At 40.4% G+C, this 13243-nt stretch overlaps 1 protein-coding gene across 1 annotated transcript in view; it reads right to left on the bottom strand.

Annotated features, from left to right (window-relative positions):
- Window positions 1-13243, bottom strand: part of LOC120559825 (prickle-like protein 2) — a 43585-nt gene that overhangs the window by 2273 nt on the left and 28069 nt on the right. Inside the window, exons 2-8 of the mRNA XM_039801855.1 lie at window positions 8414-8598; window positions 3992-4105; window positions 3747-3884; window positions 3026-3229; window positions 1729-1915; window positions 953-1107; window positions 5-806 (exon numbers count right to left, since the gene is read on the bottom strand). Coding sequence (XP_039657789.1) covers window positions 5-806; window positions 953-1107; window positions 1729-1915; window positions 3026-3229; window positions 3747-3884; window positions 3992-4105; window positions 8414-8545 — 1732 coding nt within the window. The 5' untranslated portion in view covers window positions 8546-8598. The remainder of the gene's footprint in view (window positions 1-4; window positions 807-952; window positions 1108-1728; window positions 1916-3025; window positions 3230-3746; window positions 3885-3991; window positions 4106-8413; window positions 8599-13243) is intronic.

Genomic DNA, 13243 nt, shown 5'->3' on the forward strand with positions numbered 1-13243 from the left:
GTACCTGTAGCATTGGACATAGTGAGGGAATCCATGGATCCACGAGGAGTCTGTTCTAGAGGAGTGAGGGGCTCATTGAAGCTCATAGCATTGATGGGATTCCTCCTGGTCAGCGGGGGCCTGCCGTCTCTCTGGAATCCATGCAGGCTAATGCTCCTCTTGTCAGAGAATCCCTGGTTCTGGCTAGACATCTCATTGAAACTCATCTGGGTGCGTAGCTTGTTGGGCCTGAACTCATCCTGGCTTTGGTGGGTCCAGTTTTCATTAAAGGAGTGGCCCCTCAGAGCAGCCATAGGGGTCCTCTTGGTATTGCCTTGTTCCTTCCCCCAGGAGTCAGGCCTCTTCCCTGGGTTGGCAGCAGTCTGAGCTGGAGGGTGAGCGTTTGCGTTGGGATTGTAGCCCTGCCTGGGGTTACACTGACCTAGCAGATGTATAGGTGCTGGTGTGGGGGAGGGTTCACCCTGGGGGCCCTCATAGACAGCAGGGACGTAGGGGTCATCCCGGCTCATCCACACCTGGTTAAGGCTCGGGGCACGGCTCGGAGTGCGGCTCGGAGTGCGGTTTGGTGTCCTGCTAGGGGTCTGGCTAGATGAGAGGCTTAACCGGTCCATCTGGACAGAGAGAGGATCAATTTCAGCAGACAGACGGTCAGGCATGGGTGGAGGAGCTGTCTGGCGGGCCTCGGCACTCCGCCGCTCCTGCTCAGCGTTCCTGCGCTCCTTTTTGCCAATCTTGGTGCTGTGGCGGGATTCACGGGAACGAGCACTTTGGAATGCCGAGTCTGAGGAGTCAGACTCATCTGGATCCTGATGGTTCAAATAAAACAGATTAGTACAATTATTAAACTGTGCATATGTAGACAAACTGTTTTAATTAAACCAGAAAAATGTAAATTACCATTACAGGTCACTTTTTAAAAATATAACAATAAGTCATAATTTTGGTGACCCACCTGTCCAGCGCTGCAGGACCGTGAGCAGAAGATCTGCCCCTGCTTTGGCAAGAAGGGGCGGCCCAGCAGAGAGCGCTTGCAACGGGCACAGCAAAAACACTCCTCGGTTGCGTGCCAGTGCTGCCCATCATATGTCATCTGGCCTTGGTCAATGCCTTTGGTAAAATGGGAAAAACAAGCATCATCTTATAACATGACATGAAGCAAGTTAATTAGTGAATACACAAGTGGTCTAGCTTTAACTGCTTAAACATTATAATGTTGTGATGGCAGCTATCTCTTATACTGCTTATACTTATTCTACAAAGTCTGTGTGGTTAATGAACACAGTCCACAGTCTGTTTTAGCCATTAGCCAGTAGGTTATGCCATGTTGGAAATGGAGTAAAAGTATAAACAGGGCTTTTTTTCCTCCACAAAAACATTTGTGATTCTGTGCCCATACATGATCGCTTGATATGAAAGATACATTTCACCAGCCCTGCTCGCTGGGGAATCATCTTCCAAAGCTCCCATCTGGATTCAACATGGGAGCATCCTCTGAAACACACTCTTTCACTGTTACTGGAGCTTGGGATGATAATAACCATCCACATCTCACTGCACTGACTCCGCCTCCACACAGCTGTGGCACACAAGGCTCACTGAGCTGACAACACCCACACTTACAATAAATGCCTGTTAGAGGTTTTCTATGATTAAAACCATGTCCATGTGTTTTGGTAACAGTTCATATATGTTAGAGGATTTAAAGCTGCAGTAAAACATGTGCTGTACCTATGTGTTCTCCACATGCGTCACAGTACTCTGCATACAGGGACTCGAAGCAGTTGCAGCAGTGTGGCCGACCGTCCTTCATGATGTAGCGCTGGCCGCCGAGGGTGGTCTCACACTCATAGCAACAGAAGTGCTTCATGTGCCAGTGCCTGCCCTCTGCTTCAGTGCACTCATCAGCAAAGATTATCTGCATGATCAAGACATTACATTCATCAGCGAGGATATTCTACACAGAGATTCAATGAAGATTTTAACTGGCTTTAAACTAGTTTCCATTACACTTATTTCAAAGATGACTATTATCACTGCTGAAGAAGCAAATTCATCTTGGGTGGTGATGATGTTCAGGGCTCCATCTTTGGCTCATTACTATTTTCATAATATTTTTATGTTACCCCTGTAACATAAAAGTGGCTCTTAACTTTTAAGAGCAACTCCTGGTTACACGTTGCATATGTCAGTGAGTTGTTTGCAATTCCACCAAATTATTTCCCCCCTCTCATTGTTTTATTTGGATAACTTTATAAAATCTGACATATCCCTAATAATTAATCCAATAACAATGATGATCTACACATTACTCCTAAATGTATTTTATGACATGTAAAGTGGAAGTTGCACTTTTTCATATTTCAAGTAAATCCCAAACTGTTAATAAAGGGTTAGGGTTAGTGATCTCAGTCCTACAGAACTTTTGGTTACACTTTACTTGAAGTTTTCTACATAAGAGTGACATGACACTGTCATGAATGTGTCATAAAACATTATAAACAAGTCATAAACGTTTATGACATAATGCTTTTTTAGTAAGTGTCATTCGGTTTTGTCATGACAAGTTATGGTTAGGGTTAGGGTTAGAGTTAGGGTTAGGGTTCATGTGTCATGACTGTGTCATGACAGTATCATGTGAGTGTCGCGTTCATGACAGTGTCATGTCACTCTTACGTAGAAAACTTCAAGTAAAGTGTTACCGAACTTTTTATGAGTAAGGAAAATCAAATAATTTGTATCAAATAAAAATCCCAAAACAAACCTGACCAGTCTTTAATTAGTGCAGAGCACTGTGGCCAGAGTTTTTATTATTATTATTATTATTATTTTATTATTATTATTATTATTATTATTATTATTATTATTATTATTATTATCTCAGGCCAGATTTCCACACATTCCAGTTAGAAAACAAGCAGACTTTCTGAGACATGGCAAGAATACTGAAAGATCTTTTCTCTCCAGACCAGTTTTTAACCACATCCAAGTCTCTGGGCTGAAAGGCTCTAGGCCCAGACAGGCGCACCTCATCACAGGCACAGCAGCGGGGTTTCAGCCTCTCGGCATGATGCCGGCCACAGAAGATCTTGCCATCATGGTAGAAGTAGATGAGATCCACCAACAGTTCCTCACACATGCTGCAGACGAAGCAATTCGGGTGCCAGCATTTTCCATGACCTGCCCTTGCAGCAAAAACCACAATGTCCCCTCCATTTATTTGGCCACCACACTGTAGGAGAGGAGAAAGCGGAGAGGAAAGGAGACAAAAGGAGAGGAGTAGAGAGGAAAGGAAAGTAGAGGAGAGGAGAGGAAAAAAGAAAGGGAGAGATAAGAGGGGAGGAAAAAATAGGAGAGGAGAGGAGAGGAGAGAAAAGGAGAGAACACAACACAACTTTAAAGGTAAAGAAAGGAAATGGTTAAAGTAGGTGTGGGACAAGAGGCAGCATTTAGTACAAACTGTAAGATGTGGAGAGGGAGGGTAAGAAGATGGTATTTGAAATAACATGATGTTTTAAAGATTCAAATGTCTTCTGTTTTTATATCTCTTTCATCCATAAGATGAAACATCAAAAAGAAGCACAAGTGAGCACAACCGAGAGTATAATTTGAAAAATGGGCTGAAGTATACAGATATATTACATCATGCAATTTCTTTAGACAGAAAGAAGCCTTAAAAAGTTGTTGGGTTGTCCATTGATATCTTCAATAAGTGAAATGGAGAACAACGGGCTAGTTGGTGATTTTACCTTTTCACAGATCGCCCCATTGATGGTGAGGGGGAAAGGACGGACGTTGCCTCTGCCCAAGCTGTCCTTCTTCCGTTGGTTGCTAAAGAGCTTAAGCTCTCGCTTCTCCTCCTCGTCCAACGAGTTACAATAACGCATCTGATAACACGATTCATCATCAGACATCATCATACAAACTAAAATGCTAACTACTCAAAGTCATAACAAAGTCAACGTGTAAAAAGTTGCTGTTAAAACTGTTTTACCTCATTGTCATGTGGTGGCAACTGGTGAAGCAGTTGTTTGATACGACATTTCTCTCCAGGGCTGTTTATATAGGGGACCTTCTCTTCTGGTAAGGAGTTATAATACTGATGCACCTGAAACAACATCAAACATGTGGTGATATTCAAATATTAAACCGACATTCATTGATGTTTTGGCCACTGTAAAAAACAGTAACATATCGTCGCTTTATAAAGTTGAGATGACAAACTTGTTAGCAACATTAGCATTCATTTCAAGTTGTGTTTCTGGCCATGTGTCACTCTCTTTTTAGCTGTTTTGGTTTCCACTTATCCTCAGATAAAGATTTGTCTCTTTAGCTGCTAAATGCTCCACTATGCTAGTCGCTAAGTTTGTCTCTATGACGTTTTAAAGGTTTTTCCACTGAAAACAGCTGATAAAGCAGTGAGAGTGAACCAAAACAGGTCATGTATGGCTGGAAAATCTAAACAATGAGCTGAAAGATGCACACAAAGACACCTTTTAAATACAATTTAGTAAGTAATGTGTGATATATTATTAATATAAAATATATTGATTACAGCCACTTTACATAAGATATAGTGCTGACTTGCACAGTGGTAACGGAGTCCATTATGTTGTGTTAAAGGTAGTCTAGTTTACATAATCTACATTATTTCATTAATTCATGGTGACAAACACACCTAAATGAATCTAAAATTACTTTGAGATGAATTTATCATGGTCTTCATGCCAATTTAATATGTTTTTGCTTTACCCTCCATCATCGCTGCCCTTGAAAATTAGTGTCTGGGATTCAAAGTGTGGCACCATGAGCTCTGTGCTGCTGCTGCTGCTGCTGCTGCTGCTGCAGACACAACCTTGAACAGCATCAGGTGCTCCACATTTTTAACAGCTATATTCGCATTGATTAAAGGAACTCTCCATGCTGGTATTGCAGTTAGAATTAACGATACAGTAGGACTTGGTATCTGCGGCCTGAACCTCCTTTTATTTTTGCAAGTTAGCGGGTGAAATAGAGAAAACCTGATTGGTGTTTAAGAAGTAAACACTCAAAGAAAGGAAAGCAATCTTGTCACTTGTCTCTGATTTTCAGTAAAACAGCCTGTGACACTGAGTGGTCTAGTGTTCAGTGCAGTGTAAAGATCTATTTTGCTGAGATTTTTGTGATCCAATTTACATGATCAGTGGGGTGGGTGGAGGGCGAGAGGGAAAGGAACGTCTCTGATTGCTGCTCTTCAGCTTCTCTATACTTGTTCTATTCTATGCTGTGGCTGTAGAGGTTGGCACCGAGCCTTAGGCCAGGTCTGCAAGTCAGGGTTATTTGAAGTGAGGAACTTTTCTCCCGAATCTGCCTCTTCACATGAGGAGAGCTTATTATAAAAGGAAACAGGTAAGCTTTAAAGTTCAAGTCCAAGTATGTCACTGAATATTCAGTCTCATACAGCATTTTTTTTAATTTTATCTGGCTGCAAAAACACTTTCCTTAACAGCTCTTCTGTGTTTTAAGCTCATGGAAAATGTATCTATGGCTGCAACAAATGATTATTTTCATTATCAATTAATCAATTAATTGTTTCTCTTCTGGTGAAAAATGTCCGTTGCAATTTCCCAGAGCACAATGTGACATTTTCATATTGCTTATTTTGTCAAACTTACAGTCCAAAATCTGAAGGTATTCAATTGACTATCATAGAAGAGAGAGAACCAGCAGTCATTTACATTTGAGAAGCTGTGAGTTTTTGGTATTTTTGCGTAGAAAATGACTTTAATGATAATTATCAAAATTGTAGCCGCTTAATTTAATGTTGATCAACTAATCGATTAATTGATAGTCTCAGCTCTGTTTCAAATTATGGGAGCCTCTATCCCACCAAATCCTGTATTCTCAAGCTCTTAAAATAACTTTAGTTTTAGAAAATGAACAATAAAAATATGATATGAATAATATAAAGTATTATTTAGATAATATTATACTGATACAGTTTGTATCTGTATCTGAATCAAAATTTTGAGTTTGGACAGCTCGATAAACTGTAAGGCATGAAATACAGATTTTCTTTTAAAATTTTAGTCACATTAATGACATTGTGCGGAGAGAAACCCAAAGTGACAGGATTAAAAATCATTATATCCAAATGCATTAAGAAAGCAACAGGAGGCTACAATTGCCTGTACCCCCTGTTGGATGAGAGAGAATGCAGCCTCTTTGAGCATCCTGTCAAGATGGCTGACTGGAGAAAATGACTGTTATCAGCCCAGCCTGTCATCTGTTAACAGAGCCCTATGAGTGCTGCCCTTACTAAATAAAGACAAGTGTTTATACCCAATATAGCTGAACAGAACTGGGCTCATCTTATGTCAGAACTTACGAAAACAACGGACAAAAATAAAGAAATGATGAGGAAATATCTTCCTCTGGATGTGTGCACAATTGATTACATAAGCTTGGCCATGCATGCAATTACAAGGCATTTAAACTGCAAATGAGTCCAGACAGGGAATTGTGAAACCTGGATGCATAAACACATTGCCACTTATTTCCAATTAGATTCATCCAAACATTCACCGACTTAAATTACTTCCATTCCTCTGGGTTTAAATTTGCAAGAATACACTAAAATACAGAACACATTGAGGCTTAGCATTCCAAATTCATTAAATGGAAAAAAATAATGATATTTGAACAGTTCTAAAGTAACATATTACTCATATTTTATTGGAGAAATGTTATAATCATCTACTTCAGGGATTTTCAACAGGGGGTCCTCAGCGTCAATGCAGGGGGGGGCTCCAAATTATTGTTACGTTTTTTTGAAAAATGTAAAAGTCCTAAAATGAATCCAACATATTATTAGCAAATATAAATCCCAACTGATGATAGGCTTACTGGCCTATAGGTAAGGTAGTCTCTAAGGCCATCCACAGATACAGTTAATCCTAAGGATTCACGGTAGACTGGGTAAACCCAGCCAGATATGCCTGCGATTTGATTTTGCCCTGCAGCTCAGGCTGGAAACCTGTTGATTTTTCTATCCTGCTTCCATTACAAATCTGCGGGGACCAATCACAAACTGGCTTATCCACCTGGCGCGCTATTGGCGGGTTTAACACGATGACGATAGAGAAGCGACAGCAAGTAGCTTTTTGTTTACATTCAACATGGCGGCCACCGAAGCGCAGCAAACCGTTGAAGCCGCTGTTGCTGCTGTTTTAAAAGATTTCAAGGGCAAGTTTTCTCTGAAAATGGAAGAGTGTTTGCCTTACTACCAATCGGCTTTGGTAAAAGCCTAATTTACCAGCTAGCCCCGCTGCTGGCCAAAAGAATGGAGCTCAGCAAAAACCCCGTTGCAAAGTACGTCACACGGATCGTTGGTCTGATTGGTTGAAGGACTATCCAATTGTGTACAGAGTCATTTGAACTACGCCCGTTGAGCACACCTCTTGTGCAGTAGAAAATACAGAGCAGACTCCCCAGACTAATGTTCAATCTTAAAAGATTGAGCTTGGTCTATTGCCAGACTAGATTCACTGTTTATGTTTAACATTAAAACAGGATTTATAAAATCATGGCAACAATTATTAGGCTATTTCAATAGCTTAGTATTCTATGCAAAAAAGATATGGATAAAGGTTTTAGGCCACCCTACACATTATTGTAGGCACATGTTTAATATGCAACTTTATTTTATACAACATATGTAGTAGGGGGTCTCTACACCAACTTTCTTTAAGTTAAGGGGTCCTTGGCTTCAAAAACGTTGAATACCCCGATCTACTTGATGGTAATCAGGGAAATTGCTTATTGCTTTATGTGGATTGGGACTCCATATACATGTTTGAATATATAAAAGGTTGACAAATACATATTTTGATGTCAGAGTGATTGAGACGTTTGCTTAATTCATCTGTTCTTCAGACAATGCAATCATCTAATCAATCTGTGGTTCCTTTTCATGATGTCGGTTATGGTTGTCATTCTTCTTCTGACTGTTAACTTGGTTCCTACACAGTGTCAGCTTTAACACTGACTGAAAAATGTCCTTAGAGATTTACTTCCATGAAACGCTTGACAGCTAAGTCTTAGTGATTTGTATGTCACCCCATGCCCTTCCCTCCTCTTCCCCCCTTTCAACTCACAGAGACTAACACACCATGAAGGAGATTTAAGAACAATAATGGTACACGGGCTTGTTTTCAGATCAGAGAATTTTCCATCTCAGGATTATTAGGAAAATGCCACAGATACTTTATAGTAATTAAATTCTTCTGACCGATTCGGTTCAATTTGATACGGTCTGGCTATGCCGGACAAAAATAAGCATTAGCTAATGAATCACTTATGAGCGATGGGAAAGGGGTGTCTACTGTGCGAGCTGAATATCTTTGACTTGAAAGGGAAGATTGTGGAGCTTGTGTACCTGCTCAGGACTGAGGCCGGGGGGAACCCAGGCGTATTCCTCCAGTGCACATCCAGAGTCATCATCAGAGGTGGAATTCCTCTGAAAGTCGTACATCAGCTTGGTGATGGTCTTTTCCATCTCCAGAGACATGGCTGTCACAACATGCTCCTCTACACAAACCGCTTCAGTGGACACAGGTATTCCTGTTGAGGAAACAAGAAAGTGAGAAGGAGGCAGAAAAGAAGGTTCAAATAAAAAGAGAGAGTAGGAGAGTGAGCAAAGAGAGAAAACAATAGGAGGTAACCAAGTCTTCTTATTAGTATTCCAGGCTATATGTGGAACTTGCAGATTTAGATCCACTAGTGGTAAACATCAGGTGTACCAGGGCTACAGAAAAAGAATTAATGTTATGAACCATACTTTTCTGTCTCGCATATGCACAGGAGAAAACATCAGTCCAGCTCTGTAAAATGCATTCAGGGTATATTAAAGTGTATACACCCAAGCTAGAGGCTCTGTGAGGCTGTACTTGGGCACAGTGGGGTTTTGCTTACGTCAGCTTGCTAACATGCATCTTAGTTTAACATGCTAGCATGCTGATAAGCATTGGACGCAAAGTACAGCTGAGGCTGATAGGAATGTCATTAGTTTTGGAGCAGTCTGGTCATAAGAAGTATTGGAATCATTTTAATTTTGACCTGATGATGGTGCTGGATGAATCTGAGCGGATCATGAATGTCTGTACCAAATTTCATGGCAATCCATTCAATAGTTGGCTGGACATTTTTCACAAAAACTACTGGTGGTGCTAGAGGAAAAGTCAGGAGATCGTCAAAGTCATTAAGATTAATCCTCTGGGAACCACAAATGTCTATTCTAATTTTTATGCTGATCCACTGAGTAAATATTTCCCTGGATAAGTGAAAAATCTGACCTGCTGGTGGCGCCACAGGTAAAGTCAATGGATCACTTAGTTACTACACAAGTTACTGGGATGGGGATTCATGCTTTGGGAACCATGAATGTACAAAATCCAATAGTAGTCAAACAAATTCAGTCTGGACCAAAGTGGTGGACTGACAGGCAGACAAGCATTGCCATCACAAAAATGTTAGTGGTCCAGATCTGTAATATCACACTTTATATTAAAGGTACCCTTGCCACACAAAACCGTTTTTTGAAATATGTTAGGTCCATATGTGTTTGTGTTATGTCGTGAATGTGAAAATGAACTGCTACCTCCTCTGTCAGCTCTAGCCACTGAAAAGAAATAAGCGGAGAAATCAGGCCAATTACAAAAGCTTGTCAGTCTGACATCATATTGCCTGAGCTCAATACTATTCATGAGCTCGCCCAGTTGCGCTGGGTAAAGGATGCTGATAGCCAGGCATTTTTTCTACAAAAAAATGTTACAGAGTCCGTGGTAGAACTTCAGACATTACCACAAAGTAATGAAAAAAAAAAAAAGCTGTACTAACAGTGTAGTCCCAAGACATTGTTATCAGGAAACGCTGCTGTATCTGCATTCACTGCTTTACTTGAATGAATAGATTAGAGATCAATTCAATCTCCTCCTTCTTCTTTCTGTCTGAGAGGAGAACAGCTGCACACATTACTGACACATGAATAATTAACAGGAGTAGGTATCATCTCAACCACCAAAATATGAAAATGAAATGCAACTCATTTTACAGGCAACGAGAATATTTAGTGAGCCAGCAAGGAGAGCAACAATGACTTCTGTTCACATCTCATGGCTTGTTATTTTGAAAGCTGATGAGTGGAGAGATGTTAGTTGATTAGTGTAAAGTGGAGGGAAACAAACGTTTTTAACGGTGTCAGAACCTAATATAAATTTGAAATGTCCATTGTGATTATTGAACTTGCTGAGGTTGTTGTAAAGTAATCAGAGAAGACAATTGGATCAATGTGGACATGCCAGCACAGAAAACTGAGATTTCTTTTGCAGGTCATGTATGGTGTGGTATGGCATGGTGGCCAGGGAGAAAGTGTGAACAGGCCCTGACATTTCTGATTCAAAATGATTGCACCAGACAGGTCTTTTTGGGCAGTTTCAGATAGCAACACTATTTCCCACAGATTAAAAATCACAGAAAAAACAGAGCTTAAGCAGTGGCCAAGGAACAGCAGAAGTTTCCATAGACGGAGCCAGTGAGTCAGCCTCCTTCCAAGCAGAGCTGAGTACTGTTTATCTCTGTAAGATGGGTGCTGCTGATTTCTTTGTGAGGAGAGATCACAGGTATGTAACCTTGCGCCTTTAGCCTAGCCCGAGGCTGTTATTCATTAGTGTATTGAGGCTGAGTAAGAGTGGGCCTGCTGAGAAGACTGCAGCCTGTTGCGCCAGTCAGACGTCAGTTTAAACGTGACTTATGTTGGCACTATAAAATCACACCAGTGAGCTGCTCAAGAAACTGAAATTTTAACCATATTCTGGCATTAATATACATTTCACTTTCTCACCATCTGGGTAATAGGCTAAACTAGCATTTGTTTTAATTTGATATCTTTTATAGTGTTGAAATTCACTTGATGTTTTTATTGTCAGAATTAAAGATTTACTCAAAATATTTTGGGAAATATATTCGTCTGTTTTCTTTCTAAGAGCTACATGAGAAGATTGATACCACTCAGGTCTGTATATTAAATATGAAGCTACAGCCAGTTATCTTAGCTTAGCATAGAGACTGGAAACAGGTTGGCCTGGTTCTGTCCGAAGGTAACGAAATCCACCTACCAGCACCTCCAAATCTCACAAATTAACAGGTCATAGCTTCTAGTTTTTAGTGTGTGTCTCAGTTGTGCATAAATCAAAGAAATGTAAACAATTTTCACCTAAGTGTATAAAATAATTTGATATATTTTACATATATTACTGTATAATCGCTTCAGAGTTTCAAAGTAATTTAAATGTCATTTCCTAAACCTTACCTTATCATGGAATCAAGAGTCAAGAATCTGTTATAAACCTTAATGGCTTTGGAACAAAAAACTATTTGATATAATTCACATATAGGCAGGGGCGGATCTAGAAAATTATTTATGGGGCGGCAAGAGGGAGGCAGGAATTTTTGAGGGGTGGCAACATATGGCAGACGTATATATACTGAATTTAATCACAGTTATCACAGTTTGATGAGAAATAGTATGTACACATTACAAAAGGGCACAGGCTGCCATTTACAAACTCATACAGACAAACTTAATCTCATGCAATCAATGTCCTGCATTTGAGGTTTCATGTGAAACAGTTCATATTAGGAATAAGTGACCATGCAATGTGATCTCACTTAATAGGAGATAGAAGTATGATAGAAGTAAAGGGCATTATCACAGGAAAGGCATTAAGGTAAGACAGGTGATGAGTGGCAGATGTGTGAGAGGGGAAGCAAACAGTTTTTGACTGACTGCAGTCGGACATTGGAGATTCGTGCTTGTAAATTGTCAAATTGGCCATAACTTTGAATTCGTTGCTGCCAACTGGGGTGGCAGCAGGGGTGGCAAGGCTTTCTTTTAGGGTGGCATTTGCCACCCTATGCCACCCCGGTAGATCCGCCCCTGCATATAGGCTATTATGATTTTATAATCACTTCAAATGTGAAAAGTAGTTAAAATGCTGTCAGTTCCACTCTAACTCCCAACATGCCAAACCAACATGGCTGGTCGATTTTGAGAGTAGCCTTGTATTTCAAAGCGGCTTGCCGCCAGCCGGCCGCGGTCCATTAGACAGAGGCAACCGCCAGAGAAAGTGAAGCAGTCGGCCCGCCAGCTGTTCGCCGGCGGCATCTCGCAAGAAACGGGAGTGACGTATTCGGCGGCAAACGTTTCATCCCCGCCAGCGGGACGCACCTATAGCCGACAGCTTAGGGCCGGCGGCAAAAAGAAGCTCTGCGGATATTTTTTGCTATCTGGGTCTGTTGAATCCATACAAAAATGTAAGTGTAAAAATTACGAGTCATGTACATTGTGCACAGTGACTTCCTGGAGTCTCCACTAGTTTCCTGGCAACCTCACGCTAATGACAGGTCAAGAATTATTTTCCCAAAATGTCAAACTATTCCTTTCAAACATTCCTAGTCACTGAATTTATAGTTAAATTTTTTTTTAAGATAACCTTCAGTTCAGAATAAGGATTTGTAGACTTGTATACTGAACACTAGGGGTGCACAATTTAGAAAATGTCACGATTTGATTCAATATCGATTTTCGATTAAAAAACAATTCTCGATTAAAAAAAAAACGATTCATAGTATGTAAATGTAGTTACTTTTCCAATGTGATTGCAGTAGACATACAATTAAAAAAAAATACAAAAAAATATGAATCGATTTAGAATCGGTAGAGCTTGAATTGCGATTCGAATGTGAATAGATATTTTTTGCACACCCCTACTGAACACCTCCAATTTATTAATCTCTGAGCTGAAGAAAGTTGGTTTAGCCTAGCTTAGCAGGAAGTCTGAAAGCAGGGGGAAACAGAGCAAGCCTTATACCTTCCAGCAGCTCCAAAATTGCCTTATTTAGGCTACATATTGTATCTTGTATGTTAACAAGCTAGCCACAATTACACAACTGAGTTTTGTTGAGATATGGGAAAATGTGCAAAACTGGCAAGTTTACTATGACATAACTTTCAAGAAGCAGCTTATGTTCACTGTTGTTTGTTAAGAAATGGCTACAATCTGTATAAGAAAACTGCTCATGTCTGCAACATTGTCTTGTTTGCTATGTTTACAAGTGTTAAATACACAAGATACAATGTGTGTATATACGACAGCTTTGGAAGGCACTTTTGGTGGAGTTAGGCGAGTTGTCTCCCCCCTGCTTCCAT

Source organism: Perca fluviatilis, chromosome 5 (genome assembly GCF_010015445.1).
Source record: "Perca fluviatilis chromosome 5, GENO_Pfluv_1.0, whole genome shotgun sequence".
Classification (NCBI taxonomy): Eukaryota; Metazoa; Chordata; class Actinopteri; order Perciformes; family Percidae; genus Perca; species Perca fluviatilis.